This window comes from Orussus abietinus, unplaced genomic scaffold, assembly GCF_000612105.2.
Source record: "Orussus abietinus isolate OABI.00-Male unplaced genomic scaffold, Oabi_2.0 scaffold44, whole genome shotgun sequence".
Lineage (NCBI taxonomy): Eukaryota > Metazoa > Arthropoda > Insecta > Hymenoptera > Orussidae > Orussus > Orussus abietinus.
The window spans coordinates 164,875-185,850 of NW_019394518.1; the positions used below are offsets into that span (position 1 = coordinate 164,875).

The following is a 20,976-nucleotide window of genomic DNA, read 5'->3' on the forward strand; positions in this document are numbered from 1 at the left end:
TTACAACCCTTCCCTTTCATTGTCGCGTTGCCATGAGAACCATAAAATGGTCACACGTAAGGCCACGATTGACATTAAAGTAAACATTTCGGTTTGGCTTTAAAACGGAGATCCGAATAAAGAACTCCATCTTCGCACGTATCTCCTCTAAGCAATTTAGTATTTCCCCTTACTGTTTACTATACAAAGCTTCATTTTTTCTTATTCTACGAAACCACACAAGCAGTCCTTTCGACCACGTGGAGGGATCAAAATGAAGAAAATAAAATGAATCCAAAGCATTGCAACCGAAATCCGAAAACGTACCAAGAGATGCACCTTTGCGTTCGCGAAGGGGGAAGCAAAGAGACGGGGGTCTGTACACCATAATTCGAGCTTACATAATAAAGATTAAGATTTATACAATCCATTAAGGTGTAATACAAATAGTAGGGATTACCATAAATTAACGAGATAGTATTACAATGTTCCTTAGGCGTACGATAAAAAATAATATGTATATGTGCAGATTACTCTATGCGGCATCACTTAATCGGTATATGTACAGGTCTTCCATTCCGCTTGATGGCTGGCGAGTTCCCACACCTCGTGATCGCAAGCGATTCGTCTTTGTTAGAAAAGGGTAAATAAAGCTACTAAGTGCGAAAACTGCCGGGCAGAGGAGACTCGATCGAACGTCGAATGGAGACTAATTGATATCGCCATCCTCGAAAGCGTTCGCCGGCACCTCGAGAAGCGACCCAGAAAGATTCAAAATGGCGTCTCGGTGGCGGACTCAACGCCTACCGATCGCGACTCGAGTTCGCATCTTTCGTTAGCTGCCAAATTCGACACCCCATTCGACGCGTCCAATCGATCGGGTCGTTAAAAAATAATCCCCGCAATCGGCGTCGCCGCGATCGTGCGGTCCTTACCATGTACTCCCTTTTCCCTTTTCCTTCGGCTTAACTCGCGAACGATTTACCGACAAATTATGTACATTGGCCTTTACACGCGTACAAAGTATAACGTTTAATGTTCGGCACCGAAAGTCTAACGTTTAACGGCCGGGAAGCGAAAGTAGAAAGGCGCGATGGGCGTTAAAGAAAGGAAAGAAGAAAAAAAAAGAGACACCTTTGGAAGGACCAAAGAATAAAGGTCGGTGTCGCGAAAATAATCATGAAGTTGGTCCAACGCACATCTCTCTGTACGTAAGAAAATAGTACCGAGCAAAGTGGCTACATGGAAGCAAGTCTGTACTTGGTGGTTCTTTCCCTCCGCACTTTCTTGCTTATTCTCTCCCTATTCTGCGTACTAGGGTCGCTGTATAGGCGAAAAGAAACGGAAAGCACGAAGGGGAACGGAACGAAATCAGGGAAGTTAGGTTTTCCACGTGGTCCCACATTTGCGCGGCGCCACAACGAAACGATTTTCCAAATTACGAATATCTTGGGAAGAAAAACGGGGAACTATATCCTGCCATATATAGTAAGGTAGACTTTAAAAGGTGGCGAGGCTCGTTCGCGCAAACGCCATCGACGTTAACACTCGTGTTTAAAATAGGAAATCAAAGAATATCGGGAGTGCCGGAGCTCCCCAAAATCGTCGGTTAAAATTAAAACCAAAATGTAAAAATCTGACGAGCATACATATTAGTCACGAGCTTCGAGACGCGGTCTGCGCGATTCCCTCTTTCGATCAGATCGTACATATAAATGCCAATTCAGTAATGATGAATCCTTTTCGCGGCGATTGGTATCGCCATTGATAGATGTGTATTTTTAAAAGGCACGACTGCGTGCAACAAGAGCGACCACCGAAAAAAAGAAAAAAAAAACCGATATTTGGCACCGAAGAAAAAAAAGAACGAAGAAGAAGAAATCGTTAATCGCATACACAATAATCCGCAGTAACAACGGAGGACACTTCGGGTCGCCGGCAAGATAGAAAGAATACTAACAAAGTATCATTACATTCGACCGAATCAAAACTGACGGCCACGTCGAACAAATACAACTCGCGACTGTCCTTCCTCTCTCCTCGACGGAAACAATAAACTCAAAGGTGTATTTTTTTGTTCTCTTTTTTTCTTTTTCTTTTAAAGTAACACAAAATTAAGATACTTCCCCTCACGGGAGATACGACAATTCTCAACGAGATACCGCGTTTTTGCCAAGATGTTCCGAGTGCCTCCGTTGGATACCAAGGATAGATTGTCGCGACATTCGACCGAACGAAGAGGACTCTCGTGAAATTAAGATCCACAGCGGACTTAACGCATAATTTGAGACAAAGACCGCCAACGCATACATATACTGAAATCTAGTTGTCATCAACCGACTCTCATGCGTCTCGTACGTATAATAAAAAAAAAAAATCCTGGACGTTGAACATCGCCGAAGGTGCACAGCCAAATAAATAATGTAATTCTAAGCGCCGAACGTTACAAGTTAGCGTCAAGTCCATCACGGAGAGTTCTTAAGGCGAAAGTCCGAATCGCGAGGCGGGTTACAATGACGACGTGTAGCGATTACGTCCTAGAAGGCTCAGCGAATGTCTCGGAGGTTCTTTCGTCGGATGCTCCATCCGGATGGACATGGCGACAGAGCTCGCGAATCGACCGGGATTTCCTCCCAAGGGGCTCTCTCCCTCTGCGACTCACCGGTTCGGGGGGAGGCAAATGTCATCGACAAGAACTCTCCCATTCAAGGCGAGAACCTCTGCCGGAGTCGAGGGCGACAAAAGTTACGCCAAGGGCTGCGCGATTCGCGCTCTCCAAGCCTTAGAGTTCGGACTTGTCCTGAACGGCCTCCTCCGAACAGTTTCTGGGGGTAGAGAAAAAGAGACACTCCAGTCAGTTAACCGATCCACCGATCCGTTCTCGAGACGTGGCGAATGTGGGGGGCAAAAGCTACATGAGGCGGAGGCGCGATATTGGCGCACGCAGTTGCGGGGAGAGAGAGGTGAAAAAACAAGAGCACGGTTAAAAATTAACAGAAAATCAACCGCGCGACCGCGAGCGCTTAGTTTCGTCCACCGAGCCCGACCAAATCCAAGCGCTGCGGTCGGCCCTCGTCGCGTGAAACGATTTACAGAAAGGAAAAAAGCCATACCGCTTTGCGCGTACGAGCTCAAATTGACAAAAAACTCGGAAAGCTGGACAAAATCGTGACTCGTTGGGATTACGGTTCCTCGCACGAGGTAGCATAAGGAGACAAACCCTATTTACGATCGGATCCACGGATCTCGGATTTTCCCTGAACTAACGACGCGAGCGCTACTTGCGGATCGTATAGGAACTACGCGGCCAAATTTCTTATCGATGTAAACCTAAGACGCTTTTAATCGTTCTATTAAGGTACGTAACGTGCAACGATAATCCGCGTATATTATACGGAATGTGAGGTTTTGAATGCGATAAATACTAGTAGACGCGCTACGAGCGGACAATTTTGTAATTGGAAAATTTTACCGAAGAGCCGCTCTCGGCCCTAGATGAGCGGACATCCAAAGATCTTGGGTCCGTAATGTGGAGCCGATTTCGGTACACGGCGTTTTATCTCCTTATACTACCTCGTGGTTCCTCGAATGATTGCGGAGAAAAGCGCCGATCGCGAAGGTCGTCGAGCGGCGTCGAGTCCTTTGACGAGTTCGCTCGACGGCCCGCGAGAAACACAAGTCAAGCCTGCGGGGATTGATTAACGTAAAAAGCCTTTTAATCCTCGACGTGTACCTTAAAGGATCGTAATGTATCTTAAAGTTAAGTTACAATGGTATATGTCTTTCGTATACCGAGATGGCGGCGGTGGGCGAGGTCCCGCGCGTTGGCGGATTTTCTCGTCGCCAGCGAGGATTACACAGAAACTACCATTTCATTGTTTCAACAAAAATGACCGTACTCGCGCCGATTTAACTCGGTGGACTCGATTTAATCGCAATTCACATCGACGTTAAGCTTGGACCGCATAGGCCCGATTAAAAATTCATTACGTAACTAACCATCAATATAGCCGAGGCATATTCAAGATCCAACATCTCTACGTAATAAAAGCGTGAAAAAATTGACACTAATCGAGTAAAGATCGGTAGAAAGTTTTACTTTATAAACCTAACTATACTTCCAGTCTCTGGTATAAAAGATATGTCCATCGGCTGGCCATGCCATCATTTACCTAATCTCAAATCAGTCTTCATTAAATCGGCACGGTCCAAGGGGATTAAGGTCGACGTGAATCGGTGTATACGTAATCGAATCAACCGAGTCTCGACTCCGAGCACTAGAACTGGTCCAAACAAAGAAATTCCTTTTCCTGCACACGATTGTACTCTGAACGGTGTATTAGTAGCGACGGTATATTACTGTTAAGACACGGCGGTGCGGACATTGGCGTTAAAAATAAATAAGTTTAGGTAATTACAAGAGTTAAGTACTAAGGTTATCGACACGCCATCTCGCTGTAGGAACATTTTAGGGACTACGGAGGTGTCCGACGTATATATTCGATCGAGGGACTAAAGGAGAAAATATGTTTCTCTCGCGAGCAGGGAAGAGGTGTCGCTCTTCCCGTATTCGCGAGACGTCGACGAGAATTAACCAAGAAGAAGCGAAGGAGCACGAGGACGTTCGGGCACCGGCTACAACGAAAATTCTATACAAAGTGTCTAATCTCATCGAGGCCTTCGCTAGGATACCGCAAGCGATATTATATATTATCGTTATAACGCGAGATATTATATAGGGTACTACTCGTGCCTTGCGCACGGTTCAATGTACAGCATAATTTACACTCTCGTTTTTCTTTGTTTCTATCCTTCTCAAACTAAGGCACAAGTCGGTTAGGAAACGGACGTCGTAGAGGACGCCGGGCCAAGTTCGCTGGAAATTGAGAATCACGACAAATTCCCGGCCCGATCTCCCTCGTACATTCGAAAAAAAAAAAGAGTCATTTCGAGCGGAGGTGCCGATCGGCTTCCCGGTACGCGTGCTAATTACTTGCCGATTTCTTGTTACACCGTGCCAGGGTTGCCACCGATTTCGAATTTTCAATGGTTCTCACGTATCTACTTCTGCGGGGGGGAATAAAAAAAAGATAAAGAAGGAAATTTTTGGTTTCTTTACGGTAACACTGGTCTCCACGAATTTTCGTTACAGCTAAAGATGTCCGGAAGATGTTAAATGGCTCCTATGTACAACACTCAGCGACGCGTTCTCGTCGCTGCCCTACATTGTCAAACTCCTTGCGACAGTTATAAATTAAATTAAATTAAGTTAAATTAAATTACATTAAATTACATTAAATTAAGTTAATTAGATTTTCTATAAGAAGCGTAACTTAATTTCATATCTGTAGATCCGAACGACAGAAATATCCGCCATTACTTCCGGACACCCGTTCCTAACGGTTAAAAAAAAAAACAAGTCAAGATCACATCGAATGATTAATATCCTGATACCTCATTCGAACCACATTCGAAAACTAACTAGCGAAAGCACCGCACGTTCAGATTTAAGACGTTCCGGCAATTCTCCCCGAAGCAAGCATATCGACCGTCTTTTCTTTTCATTCCAAAAAATGGCAGCCCTACCACAGTAACAATCTTAAACCCTGGTAGCTCTTAATCGCTCGGTTCATCGACTGCCACGTGAACATAAAACCTATGAATAGAAAAAAAAATGAAATATGTCGTTTTTCTGTGACATCAGCATAGAAAAAGATGGCGGAAGATACATCTCGCCGTGTAGTTGGTCAATCGACGAACCGGCGAATCGAGTCTTTGTCATTAACTTTTTCCCTTAGGGTAGCGAACTGGACACGACCCTCTGGCGGACGAGAAAACGCACGGAAAGGATCGACGATGTAGGGAGCAAAAAAAAAGATAAGAAAAAGAGTCGACGAGAAAATGGTTAGCGAAAGAGCCAAGAGCAATGGTAGCCGGTGAAGTCAACAGCTTCGATTATAACCTTCTTAGCGAGGCCATACTCAGCGAGTTGCATTTAGCCTTCCGAGTCGGCTGGACCGACATAGGCGCCACGAGAACGTCGTCTCTAGACGGTGGGCCTGCACCACCATTGCCCAGCTCCTGTAAAGACACAAGGATTGACATTATGATTTTCGACATAGAACTTCTTAAGGCACCTCGAGTCTCGGCAGTCGTGGAATAGGACGCGGAAATAACCCACGTGGAAACTGGTGCACTTCCGTCAGCCAGGTTTAAAAGGCACAAATTTAGTGAAAATTAGACAATTTAACGCTTAACTCCAGATGTATTTTAGTTTCAGGAATACAGGACCCGTGGTTTCAGAGGTCACCTTAATTCTTCCGATTAAGCATCTTTGTAATCAAATAAAATTGATACAGAGTATGGAGAGATTGTACTGGGGAGAAAAAAAGAAAAGAAAAATATGGAGAGAAACAGGAAGGGGTGTACGGCAAGGTGTAGCACTTTGAGACCACGTGTCTGTAGTTAGGAGTTAAACAAAAAATATGTATGTACATATGTCAAAGTGCAACGTCAGCTGAGCCTCTAAACATTACATAAAACCTTTGCGATACATTTTGGAGATTTGGAATTCAAAGAAAAGGATACTTAATCATCGACTTGATCTCATTGTTGATTAATGACCAATTCCCACCTGGACGAAACAAAAAACTAGAAAGATGGGACAAGGCAAGGCGACCTTACAGCGAGACCTCGATACCTTTTTCATTCTAAAAAGACGTCGCGTCACGGATACCTCGCAGACAGGAAAGTAAACGCGAACACAGATTTTGCAGAAAAAAAAGGCATGTATTTCGAACAAGAAAAAGATACTAAGAGAATAACGAGCGAAGGAAATGATACGGAAAAGGATTGCTCAAAAATCTTTCGAGTTGGCCATTCGGAGGAGGACATGTTCTCCGGTAAAACATAACGTTAAGGAAGATAAGAACCGAATCGTCCGAAGATATTACTCGTATCTGCACATCTTGTGCATTGCAGCATTCCCGTAAAACTAGTTCCAAAATGAAAATCTCCCAAGACCGTGTCGACGGTCTGTTCCGCGTTAACGCGAAAAAAAAAGAAATTAAAAAAAAAAGAAAATCTACATTGTACATTTCTCTTTCTTTGTACGTTCCAGAAATGAGATCCGCAGGATTCCATGGAGAATTCCGAATCCCGTTTACTTTAACTGGCGACGCGAAGTATTTTGAGCCAGTCGAAGCACCGCAAGGCGTCGCATTCCTACAAAGAAGTTATTTTTGTCTTTGGAAAATCGGCAGTTTTTTTTTCCCCCGTCGACGGACACATTCCACTCCGGATTACCTTTCACGAAAGAAGATATCAGGAACGATATCGCCAACCGTCATTCTATCCGAAACAATGTTGCGCGGTGAGGTTTACAAAAGAAACCAAAAAAAAACAAAAGAAACAAAAAAGAAAAAGATACGTAACTAGCTACATCGCCGACGTACTTACTTGACTGGTCACGAAAATTGTCCGCAGGTTCAGAAGCATGGACAATTATTTTACAAAAGTGTATTAGCACATCGATCAAAATTGCGAATCCGGAAGCAAATTGATTAACACGGAAATTATGTGCATTTGCCGTTGACAAGAAGCATCGAAACAATACTTGTAAATGTAGAAAAGAGAAGCAGACTCCCTGTCGAAGGAATGGCGTTTTGAACACGTAACATAACGTGTAAAAAAAATGAAAAAATGCCAGTACTTATGCATCAACCCAATATTAAAGAGGAGTAAATTTTCGAAATTCTTTTATCATTGTAACGAAAGTATCCTTACTTAATAAAAGCAACGTCCTTATTAACTCTTAACGACGATAACAACTAGTTTTATATAATAAAAAAAGGATAAACAATGCCAGCTATAAGATTTCTAGTAAAATTATGAATTCAGTGGCGCAGCCAGCATTATCGCAGGGGGAAAGGGGCACTAGAAATATAAGCTCACTTTAGGAAGGGATATAAATTCGATTATCTCTCGATTAATAAACATTTATATATTATTTGAACGTAGTAACAAGAATTAATCATTTATATTAATATAAATATAAAATAAAATATGTATGCTAAAACGAGGGGAGGGAAGGACACTTTACTCCTCAATGGCAGAGTTTCAGAGAAACTTCTCCAAGCTATTCCCTGGCTACGCCACTGGGTATACATGAAGATATAGCAAATGTTTGATATGCAAAGCTAACGTTGATCTCTATCAGTGAGCGTGCTCATCTAAAGCTACAATATTCTCATGGCAGTACAATCAGCAAGCGATTAGAATCTATCATTGCACATAAAAAGGATGCGACTTATCGAACAAGGTGGCCACTAAACGAGCAGAACAGTTAAAATAATTCCAACGAAAAGAAAAAAAAAAAAAGTTCCTCAATATCTCAAAAAATCGTCCAGTGGTCCCAGTCCACGTAGAGTAACTCCCTTCGAAATTTCAACTACCTGGGAGTGGCCACCGTGTCGTCTTTACACTTAAAAATGCCGATTGATCAGAGATTTACCATTTGCTCAACAGTCGCACCTTTGCAGAAAACAAAAATCGAGCCAAGATCCAAAGTCGTTACCCAGACCCGCCAGGATCAACCTGGATCGTACCCTCCGCTATAACCGCACAGACTGTTACTTCTGCAGTGGTGGGAAAAAAGGAAAAAAAAAAATAAATGAGAAGGCCGAGATCAAGTAAGTGCGTTTTGTCATAAGGCAATTAGAGGGCCTTCTTCGCGGTAATGGTTCGATTAATACGCGATCTTCCATCGTAAAAGGAATCGTGAGGGAACACCAAGGAGAGCGGAGATAACAAAGGTGAAGAGAAAATCAGAGGCAAGCTCACGCCGAGGCTAAATAATAACGATGAGTCAACTAACGTTAATATTGTTGCAGCTAGCTAGCCGCATCTGGGCGAGCTGCTGTCCCGCCGGCGTGAGGCTGTTAGTCGATCCGAACGGCGACATCATCGTCGACATCGCTCGCTTCAGCTTGCTGGGGGTCTTGTTGAAGCTAAACGCTCGACCAACCTTCATCCGGGTACGGGACGCGAATCTGTACAGAGGAAAACCTTATAAACATGCTCGCACATTAAAAGGAACACAAATATACGCAAAATGAAACTTCACTTCCTCTCCAGCAATGTATTTGGCACGGGTCCTCTACAAAAGATTCATCTTTGTTTAAAGCTTTAATAAATCAAGTTCCCTCCTGCACTGCTACCGTGCAAGGCGCATAATCTCTTGACATTTATTAGTACCTAGATTAACTAGCCAGTAACTCCTGCCACTCCGGAGACAATTAATTTAATTAGAATAGTTGAATCCACTGCAGATGTCAAAGCTCCGTGTTTTAATTAAGAAAATAGGAAACTCCGTAGTGCTCGGAGAGAGAGAGATATGCATATATGTGTATATACACACACACACGCGCAACAAAAGTTTCAAGAGGAGGTTCAGCTACATTTTCTCCCGCTTGGAAATGTGCTCCGGAGGAAGTAAAGTTTCCGACAGACGGGAGGATAACAGCGGCAAGTTTTAATGAAAAGAGAAACCCCAAAATGCAGAACCAGTTCAAGCGTAACCGGGAATTAAATAAGCCGTCCCGACTCCAAGATCCTGTTATAGTGTTATAATTGTTTAAGTTTCTGACTTAATTAAGGCTCTAAGGTTACGTTCTGCTACGCAAGGGGCACCGATATCTTGGTTTCTCACTATTATTGCCTGTCACTGTAAAGAACTGTCTAAAACTTTGAAACGGTGGACTGGAATCCGTATTCGCATGCTCTGTTAATACAAAAGATTTAAAAAAAAAAAAACGTGGAAAATTAACATTTAATGGACACATTTTTACATATATATTAATAACGGGATCTTATGAATATTGTGAAAATACAGCAAAAAGCACGAATGATCTAACTCAAAAATAACATTAACAGTGTTGAAAATAATGAAATGCAACTTTGTGTATGCCAAACTGCATTGTTAACATTATGAGAAAACAAGGATAATAAACGTGGTATGGATGGTTATGCTTGAACTGGTAAAATCACCACGAAAAGCAATTTCTGTACAAACATTGAAACTCAAATAAAGTAAAATCTACAAAGCGAGGAGTTGGAGACACGTAAGCAAGTAAAAAAACATAATCAGCCTGGTGCTTGAAAACTGACGGTAGAGGGACATGTAATGTAGTTTCACACATGCTACTGAGTAGGAACACATACGGATCCATATACTCCAGAAGAAAATTATGGAATAAGTTCCTGCAACCAAACGGGTCGTCGCCCCATTATTGATGTGTTTACATGCAAAATATAAGAGAGAAAAGAATGGTATTAATTAGAACAGTAGTGCATAAATCAGGGTGTAGTCGACTACCTCAGAGTTGATAAGTGCGATCTTCTATTACGCATTCGTTACGCATGGCTTCGAATAGAAAAAAAAAAGTAGCAACGAAATGCCATCGTCTGAATTAACGACGCGAATAAAATTGAATAATCAGTATATAAAAGTAATTATGATAATTGCGCTTATGTGAATGTATTTCAATCGTGCACGTTCTTTGTTGATTGGTCATTCGTTACAATACGTGGCGGAATGCGCAAAAAAATATAAATGTCGAGTTAAAATCTCCTCACCTAAATGCTTTGCTTAACGTCCCTAACGTTAAATCGCTTGTGTCAATTTCCAGCTGATGCTGATCCAATGTGATCAGGAAGGTGTCCTGGAAAAAAATCGTCGCTCTTCGTCACTTCATTCGAACGCGATGAATTTGTACGTTACAAAGTACTGACAAATCTTCAAATTAAACATTGGAATTTACAGCTAAGGTATAATTGACAACGTACCGCATCAGCTTTGCAGACACTGTTAGCCATTTGCCTGCACAAAGTCCGCAGGTAATTCGTCTTATTCACGTCCTCATCCGTAATGGTGAACGCGAACAGCTTCTCCTTCAATTCCTGGTTGCTCCGTACCATCAGAGCGAAGACTTTTGGACATTCTGTAACAATTAAAATAATTAACACTATCCAAACGAGAAGAAGCAAGTACGACTAATGCACCGATTAACTCACCATCAGTTTCTCGAATGTCCACAACCTTCTTGATGTTACTAAGTGGCAACATCCTCACATGCTTGTACGGCTTGACCTGACTCATCTTAACCGAATGCAGACCATTCGCCGTGTTTGGACTTTTGTGAGAATTAAACTTCGACCGTTTCTTACAAATCTCCAGGGTGTCGGTAAATAAAAATAGCACTAAGGGGTCGCCCCGACCACTCAAGCCTTCGCCGACCTGCGCGACCTCGCATTTACCGATGAAGGACCGGTGCGAGGAGACCAAGTGCGGTGGACAATTGTCGATCTCGTTGAAGATGTCAAACATCACTAGCTGACCCTCGGTCTTTCTTTTGTCTTCATTGATGTAGGTCATAACTTCTTTAATACTACTAATAGACAGTTCCAGAGCACTATGGTCCGGATTGTTCTTATTCGTATGCTTAAGTATATCTGAAACGATAAAGTGAATAATACGTGTCATTCTCCGTACGTTGAATGAAAATTTGAAACACATAATACACGCGCATTTATTAGGTGTATTAAGTCTACTTGAGTAAAACGAAAATAACTCACCGTTTAGTAATAAGCTAATACTGGGCAGCCTCTGCACCGGTTTTATCAACAACTCCTTCAAACTTTGTCTGCCGCATTCGGGTTTGGTCTGGCAGATTTTCAAAAAGGCATGGAATCGCGGCTTGTTTTGGTCACACTGATCCAACATTTCTTTCGTGTTCTCGAAGAAATTTACATAGGGTGGGTACGCCTTCACCAGATCGGGCGCGTACTTCAGGAAGATGTTACCTATACTAACGTCTTCCGTCCAATGAGCGGCGCTGTATCGCAACTCTTCCAGCATCTTCTTATGAACCTCGTAAATCGGCGGGAAGTTACCGAAGATTATCTTTGCTTCCGTACTGTTCAGTAACTCGGCACTAGTTTCTATCAGTTCCTCTAGAGGGGACTTGAACAACTGCGAAATGATTAGATCGTCAACAATTAGCACATTTTACTTATCCAGGGAACAAGAATGAAGCGCAACAGCAGAGCTCACCATCATGATAGTGCTCAGAATTCCCACATAATTTGACTCCGTTTGCACCAATTCGAGGAAGACTTGATGCCGGGGGGAGAGATTTTTCCTGGCGGACTCTGTGCTAACGGCTTCGACCTCTGGAATATCTGTCAGTTACCAATAATTCGGTTCATCGTCATCTCCCCTCTCGTATGGTCCATGGTTAAAATTAGTAGAGCAAAAAATCGATCTCAAAAACCATTATTAAAGAAACAAGCTACTTGTGCCCCTTCGAGTACTCATCGAGGGGAAAGTCGAGTAGCATCAATGACAATATTAGTTGGTTACCTCGGTATCACCAAAACTCTGGTTAATTCCCGTTATCGTTAGTCGGGAATCTACGTCTCATTTAACAAGTCCAATGAACCATAAGATGAAAGAAGATTACGAGCATGTTAATCTGGGAAGGTGGTTGATTCCGAAGGTAAATGAAAACGCGTGCAACAAATGATGACTGTGTGAACCTGAAATTCAGTTTGAGGCACAAATAAAATGAATAGGCTTATTGGAATGTTTCTGCGATGTAGACATTTGTGCCATGTTGTTTTGTTTGTGCTATTTTTTTTTTTACAAAAACCACCGCTGTTAAAAAAATTAACAAATTCCGAAAATGACCATTTTAACGTTTTCGATGTTCTGGGAAGCTCTGAATTTTCCTAACGTTAGAGAACCCATTAAAGTCAAAAAATCAAAATTTTCACGATTTCGGAATTTCCTTGTTTTTGAACAGCTCTGGTTTTGTAAAAAAAAAAATGCCACAAACAAAACACACCATGTCACAAACGTCTACATCACAGAAATATCCCAATAAACCTGTTAATTTTGTTTGTCCCTCAAACTGGATTCCAGGTTTACACAGCTACAAATGATCACTTCAAAATGTACAAACATTTGAAAGCGTTTTTATTCGATGCATGGACTGTGTAGACTCAACCGGATGTAATAATTGAATCACTTCAGGAAATAAACTCACCGTCGAGCAACTGCTTGTCCGGACTCGCCGTGCAGTCTAAAAAACTTCCATTAACACTAAGGTGACCAGCATCGCTGATGCTGGACCGCCGTTTGTGGACGGCAGGCGAATCCGCGCCATTTTGTACCAAACTCGACAAGGTATCCGTCAGCCGTTTGCGTTTTCGTCTCGTAGAGGCACTACTTGGTGTTCCCGCAGGTTGACTGTCCCTCCTCGCCGATGCGGTCGGTGATAAAACTGATTCCAAATACTGTTACAAACAAGGACTTCAATTATTTATACGCGCCAAATTATATCATTATAATTCTGGCATAACAATAATGTACGCGTTGTTAACACATCACCTACCGGCGAATTTGGGAATAAGTGGCAATCACGGGTGTCGCGAAACCGATTAACATGCTTCCGGTAGGTAAAGTATTAACCGCAAATCTTCGGTATACTCACGTCGTCAAAAAGATATTCCTTTTCATTGGCAGCACCTTCGTTTTGCACCGACGTCCAAAACCATTCTGCCTTGACGATGTACGCTCCAGCAGAAGTCAAATCAGGCCGACAGTTAACATTGGATTCGTCCACTACCTGAGAACGAGGATGGGAAATTAGTGACTGGGTAAAGACCGACGTTTTCCAACAAACAAGACGCATTACAAGGACAATCGGTGAAGTTAATTGCACGTGTCGCGAGAACTCATTCCAGGGCAGAAACCGAGGACGACACGTGATGTTAGACTACCTGAAACGTTAAGAAACGAGAAGGATCCTTTTAACATAATACTTTAATACCTAGTTCACCGCAGAACACGATTACCCCTGAAAATATCCTTTCACCAGACATTCAAGATTTACACATCGATCGTAATCCATCCACAACTCGTCCAATACATTAGTACAATAAATATGGGCTCATTGAAAGTCCTTTTAAACGTTAAAAAACGTAGAATAAAAATAGGGACTTTCAATAGCATCTTGTATATAAATTAACGAACTCGAACGTCTCCCACAGACCTCCAGTCAACAGTTTCCGGTGCTACCAAAATGTGGACCCAATCAATTCACCTTAACGGAAAATCATAACATGAGAACGGATATGTTTTACAGTTTACATTAAACAGTCGCATCCATGCTAAGATACAGAGTTTTTCGTGTTTTAATTTAATTAGGAATATTAAATAATACAATATTACGTTTCCTCTGAATCGTATTACAAAATGCACAGAATTTCATAGCAACGACGAAATACAAAGTACTTCGAAATCTGTATAGTATTTTAAAAACTTGTCCGTTATCTTCTAGAGTAATGAAATTTGTATACAATTCCTGCACGTAGATGGACACGACCGTTTAGTTCCACGTATCAAAAACCACGAGTAATAAATCCCTAGAATGGAAAGATCAGAAATACCACTACTAAGTGCTTATTCTCCCGCTTCTTGGTCCGATCTGTTTCCGAAGTCTGAAGCGAAGTCTGAACAGGAACCGAGGAAGGGAGCAGATCGAAGGTTCTGGTGTTAGGGCTGATGGGACACCTCGCATCGCACTCGGAGTTGGCCAGCCTTGCGAGTTTTGCCGGGATGGGAAGAGGACTAGACAAGGGCGTGTACTTCTGTCTGGGCAACGATTCCTCGCGAACCTTACGGCGTGGCGTGACCTGCATGTATTGCTTAAAAGTAGGGACGAGATTAATCTCACCGAGCCTGGAGAGTACGGACCCGCTAAAGTGAAACCCGTTTAAAAACCCCCTGGTCTTTTTCCCCGAAACGGGCGACTCGATTAGAAGGGAGTCGCTCAGCTGGGAGTCGCGTCTCCTCGTCAAATTCGGATGCGAATAGATCTTAATGAACCTCGAGCGATCCGGGACAACGACCTTGGGGACGGTGTTGCAGGACTTGGTCCTCCGCCACTTGATGTACTTCCGGGGAGTGTGAATCTTTTTGGAAGAGATTAATTTCTCCGGTTTAAGCTTTTCCAAGCAGCCCAAGTAAAGAGGCTGCTCGATTTGTTGGGCTCCTGGCAAAGGCGAATCTACAATTTGTGGGATATTATTCCCTAGGTTCCTGCTTCCGAGGTCGTCCGAAGACAGAGTCACGGTTTCGGGATCTACTTCCATTTTGGAACCAGGAGTCTGAGTCTCCGGCGAAGATCTTGTCGAGCTTACGTTCACCGCCATTAAAGAAATAGGAAAATCGAGCCGACGAGAGCTCTTGAAAGCGATGGAAGTTGTTTCCTTAGAGACTCTTGTCAACGAGGGGAAATCAATGCCCGAATCGGACTGCGTGGAGAAATCATCAATGACGGCACCCGATTCTTCGGGGAGACTTTGCGAGTCACTGGATGTGTAGTCCATGAAAATTGCGGAATCGTTGCTCGCATTCCTAACGACAACGCTGCTCGATTCGTGCACCGTTTGCTCGTTATACGCTGGCAATACAGAGGTGCTGTACGGGGACAATGATCCGTTGCTACGTTTGCGGTTAAAGTTTGAAAACTTGGTAATTGGTAGAGTTGTGATATCCTTCAAGTCCGGGCCCGATGGATTCGGAATGGTGTTGGTGTAAGGATCGTAGTAGGCGAACGCAAAGGATTTGGAACGAAGCGGACGAAGTGGGTGAAATGGAGAGCGATTCGAACCAAGGAAGAGGTTTAAATCTAACTGCATAGCGTTTCCTTTGTCCGGCAGCTTGCTGCGCCAGTCTCCGTAGCCAGTTACCTAGGAAATGTAAGTATACGCGACTGATTCAAATGCAGCTATAAGCCCAAAAGGAAATGTGCAAAGTTAGAAAAGATTTAGTTAGCGATCACTACGAATATTATACGCCAATGTTATTTCTCGATGTTACGTGAATCTAAGTAAAATTGAATCTTGTTTAAAATTCCAATGCAGTCTTAGGCTAGGGTCACAAGAGCGCCAAATTTGACGTGCGTTACGACGGATGTTGCAACGAGACGTTGAACGACGCTCGTGTGGTACCCAGTCTGAGATACACGTCTAATGGAACCCTATATGCAAATATAATAAGAAATTCAGGTGTACTTGAAATAATATTAGTACAGTAAAAAGAAAGAGCTACCGATCACTACATCTAATTATTTAGTTAAAACATGCCAATGACACCATTGTGAGTAACTTACCACGTGTGTGCACTCGGGATCGTCAATTTCTGTCGGCTCGCCACCTTGTTGCTGAAGCACCTCGCACATATGTTTTTTTTCTTCCTCTGGGAATCCGAAGAAACAGACTTTTGCGCCAAAAAATGGCTTCAGCTTGAAAGCCGCGATCTATAAAATGTAAAGATTGGTTACTATCACCTACCATGAACTGGCCAGCGAATCGATGGCACTGAAATAATGAATCCAATTAATTTTGGAATTTAAGAAGACTCACCAGGTCCTCGTTATTTCCATGAACGGAAACATCATTTCTGGCATCCCAAAGGGCAGATATCCAGTCTACGGACATGACAGGAACCCTAAACGTGACCGCATACTGGTACTTTTCGCCACGACAGTAACGTGCGATCAGATGAGTGACTTTTGATTCCATATCCCTACGTATGCTGCCACCCATGTAGTGGACCATGTTGATAATTTTATTCTGTAAAAAGAAATAACCATGACCTTGACACCTAACTCATACATTTCGTGACTTTAAAACTACTAACATCTATAACACGACGAATCAAAGCAATCAAATACAGTAAGTTTGTCAGTAATCATTGCTAGTAGGGCTGATAGACGTCGCGCGTGAGATTACTTCTAAATAAAAGCGATTACGCTTTCCCGAGACTTATCTCCTAATCTAAGGCAATCACGAACTCTTATCTCTGAACGCTCCAAGTTGCACCCGTCGTACCATTTACGCCGTTCAAATATCGCAAATGAGAGATGTATGATTGTTAAAAAATAAGAAAAATCAGACATCCTTTATACATACATTTACACTTAATCTTCAACAATACGAATTTCAGATGCTTTATGTTTAAACTGAAATCCGTGCCAGTGAACATTCGTTTCTCTCGTAGTTACATGATCGAAGGATACTTACCAATTGACTTTTCTCTTTTCGTTTTTCTTTGAAACCCGTGAATACTATTATTATTCCTAACATGGCCTGCGTGTACATGGGGCGAGTAATGCTGGGCAGCGATTCTTTTCTTTCTGCCAGTTGCAGAAGTGCCGTTGGTCCCAAAATTCTAATTGAAAGGGAAAAAAAAAGAAGGAAATCAAACGTTACATTTATTCGCACAAATATTATTTAAACAATACTATTAAAAAAAAAACTTTCTTACCTGTGTACCTTACTATTTTTGTACAATGCATCATATTCTAGTCCTTCGAACTTCTTCAGGATAAAATAGGTACAATATGACGTATCCTCGGTATATTCCAAACCTGTTTCGGACTTTAAAACAGGCACATTGAATTCTTGGGCAGCAGCCCCCAGAGTAGGGTCCTCTCCCGCTGCACCAACGAGGCATATCCTCTTTTTCCGTGGTATTATCGTGGCTGAAAGTAAAAATAGTTTTATTTTACTAATGAAACACAGGAATAGCTAATGTAATGAAAAATCGTAACGTCAATAACAATGTAGATTTCACACATTCATTATTATCTATTATACAACGTTAAAGTACATAAGACAGCTAGTCGAGTGAGTGGAAGTGTAATTATGCATAAAACCGTCAAGGGAAACGACCTTGTTAAGGCAAATAGTGAAGCAGCACATAACGAACACAATGCTTAGTGGTTTACGTAGTCAATTGTAATTAGTCACCGACTGCGAGCATGGGAAAACGAGCCTGGGTGATGCTTTCATTGACGTTACTTTGCTGTAGACAAATTTTAGCTTTTTAATGCAGCAAAGAAACAGAAATATTTCTATTTTTTTTTTTTTTTTAACATGTATGGGAAACGAAATTGAAGAAAAGTAAGAACATTTAATTTAATCTTCTAAGTAATTAGACCTGTTAAATTAATGATTCAAAGTCTGTAAAAATATCTCAGAAGAAAGAATATTTTATGTATACACGTTTTGAAGACAGATTTCAACGAAATTAATTTAAATTGGCTTTTCCTGTTCTCATCTCGACTCCCCCTTGTTAAAAGCTCCAGGCAAATTATCAACGTTAGGATGAAGCCAATTCTGATTTATTTATTTGAACGATGCAATTATAAGAGAGTATTTGAAAGAAATTGAACGGTATAAACGTATTATAATCTATAAAAACGTGTTTATAATTCTAAGGATGTATGAAGAATAACAATGTAAGGTTGGAACCAATAAAGGCTTTCTGAATTTCTGGATAGTAGTTTTATAAGGAACACTGTATTACATTGTTGCATGATCTCCAAAGAAGCAAAGGTGACAGAATTGGGGCAGAAAATTCTTCGAAGCATTTCAACTAGAATATTCCAATTGTGATGCTTATCACTCCAGATAATCCTTGAGATAAAAATCTGAACTCCTGAAGAGTTTGAGCAAACGATGACGATTCCTTCTGATATTTATTGCCTACAGCAGACAATGCTTATTCTAATCCTACCCTAAATAAGTAGTGTGTCTATCATTCCTGTAGGAAGCTTAACTACTAGATCAAAAACAGCATATCCTATGCCATTTTGCCTATTCACTTATTCAGTGACTAATTTAAATCCTCCTATCTGCTGACATGTTTGGCATGTCGGGAGAATGATTAGATATTTTTTTTTGCAGAAAGAGGTAAAGTTCGAAAGTTAGTTACAGAAATTGCATTTTCTGTTGAACCCTTGAATACACGATAAACTAATTTACCTTAAGTACGTTTCATTGTATCAAAACATTAAATTAAGGAACTTTCCTGGCTAAATTTAACGTGCTTCCACTAAGTAATATGATGCTTATCTCTTGCAATTCATTTGAGTCAAGATTGCAAAGAAACGCGATAAACCTCCACAGGATATGAATATCGGTGACCGATTATCTTTTCAGCAGAAAATTTGTACCCAGTCAAAGTTATAAAGAACCGTTTGTTCGAAACCGAATACTTAATGTAAACAATGTTATTTTTTAACAAATTTGACAAAATGACCGTACTTGTTAATGCCAAATATACATAAATAATTAATTAAAAACTGGGCAACTTAAAGAGTAAGCTGGGTAACATTTCATGAGAAATAGATAAGAACAAGTGGTGGAGAACTCCTGGTGCGATCATTAAAATCGACAAGTAGTAATTTTATGGATTTCAAAATAAACCTTCTAACATATCCCTTTCTCAAAGAATTACCGGCCACTAACGATATTAAGAACTCACTGCAAAAGATTTGGTCACAGAATTACGACCAGTCGAAGGTTACAAAACTCAAGGTCTTCATCCAAGTAAGCCCACGGTTAACATCTAGTCGAACAATTTCTTAAGCTTCGTCATGAACAGAAAAGAATCGACTACCTCTCGAGCTATAAGCTAAAACTTTACAATGGTATTGCTGTAACCCTGAGTACGCTCTCGCTCTTACCAATGGCCATTGATCTTTCACAAAAGTACGGCGATACCTTCAAAGAAGAGCCATTCTTATCGTGTACTGTCGATTGCTATTCACTTCTGTCGAAGCACTGGGACGGAAGGTACACGAAACAACGTTCGGTCCACCGCAGCAATTCCTGTGCCAAAGCTATCATCTAAAGCCATCGATACCAGCCAACGATATTCCAGATTCAGGCGTTTCCTCAAAGAAGAGATACGTCCACCCGAATTTAAGTCGAGAAATTCGAGGGTACGTCAAGGCCGCGATTCGAAAGTGCGACGAATAAAGAGGGGAAAAGAGTAAGGAAAGCCGGGCTAATAAGCAGGTTGGCGGTGGCGGTCGAGGGATGACAGTTAGGGTCGCCTCGAGGTTAGCTCTAGCTCGTGCAGGTAGGCGGGAAGGCTCGGGTCGAGCCGAAGCTCTCGAGGCCGCCGCCGCGCCGTCGCCGTCGCCGCCTCGACCCGTCCCCGAGGTCCGTGGAGTCAGGACCCTCTCGGGTCGACGTTTCCAGAGCGTGAGCGGCGCACCGCCGACAGACTTACGTTCGCTTTTCGCCGTGTCCTCACTATTTATATCACTGGTGCTGCTGTGAACACTTTGCGCTTCCATTTTGGCCGTTCGTTACAACATCGGTCCACACGTCCGCGCAGAGCCGCGTTCCGCAGGATTTCCCCGAACAAATCCCGGCCACCGTGGACCCCCGACGCCCTCAGCACAGGGACTATCATTTAAAATCCATGGCGAGTGCGCCAGTCACACGAGCCCCACCGTTTCTACACCGGATTCTAGAGGAGACTCGCCAGAGGAGAAACACGCGTAGTCCGTATTTACCAGCGAGCAGTAGCACCGAGTAGCGGCCAGTCGCGCGAGCGCGCACAGTCGGTACCTGTGACCAGGGCGAGGGTCGCGCGGGCGGGCGGTGACCATCCAATGTGCGCGCTGTCTCTCTCCCACTCGCCGCCTCGGCTCGCTCCCTCTCTCTCGCGCGCCTTCACCCTTCGCTCCTCCGTACAGCCTTCGTGGACCCAAGCCTCGTCCGAGCGCGCTCGCTGATTCGCTGGAATACGAATCTCTGGTCACGTGACCTCGCAAACCGAGCCCACGTGACCCACGGAAAAACCGCCGCGCTCCCAGCCGCCCTCGACTCACGGTGCGCTGCAAAATGGCGACCACGCGGCTTCGAATCGCCGAATTGCGCACGTTTTCGCGAAACCTCCGCCTCGATTACCACCGCCTCTTTGTCATGCTCGGAGCGCTCGTTCACAGGGCTCCAGGGTGTGGGGCGGTTTTTTCGAAATTTCGGCGATCTGCCCAATTAGAAACGACCTCGAGGATATCTTTGCAGACGGAAAATTGAAACTCGTTTCCGAAGCGGACATATACCTCG

At 42.7% G+C, this 20,976-nt stretch overlaps 1 protein-coding gene across 2 annotated transcripts; it reads right to left on the reverse strand.

The window, feature by feature from the left end:
• Positions 1-369: 369 nt before the first annotated feature.
• Positions 370-20,439, reverse strand: LOC105700312 (protein ECT2). 2 transcript variants are annotated; one of them, XM_012426042.2, is made up of 17 exons: positions 20,132-20,439; positions 17,375-17,591; positions 17,131-17,278; positions 16,471-16,680; positions 16,218-16,364; positions 14,491-15,795; positions 13,533-13,667; positions 13,086-13,335; positions 12,092-12,219; positions 11,614-12,010; positions 11,053-11,490; positions 10,825-10,979; positions 10,615-10,700; positions 10,147-10,239; positions 8,855-9,029; positions 5,942-6,060; positions 370-2,804 (listed from the first exon to the last, which is right to left on the reverse strand). In XM_012426042.2, the coding sequence occupies exons 1-17, from the start codon at positions 20,196-20,198 to the stop codon at positions 2,762-2,764; spliced, it is 4,113 nt and encodes a 1,370-aa protein (XP_012281465.1). In that variant the 5' UTR covers positions 20,199-20,439; the 3' UTR covers positions 370-2,761. The 2 variants fall into 2 exon arrangements, with proteins under 2 accessions (XP_012281465.1, XP_012281493.1); XM_012426070.2 differs by lacking the exons at positions 370-2,804; positions 5,942-6,060 and adding an exon at positions 6,404-7,203.
• Positions 20,440-20,976: the final 537 nt, after the last annotated feature.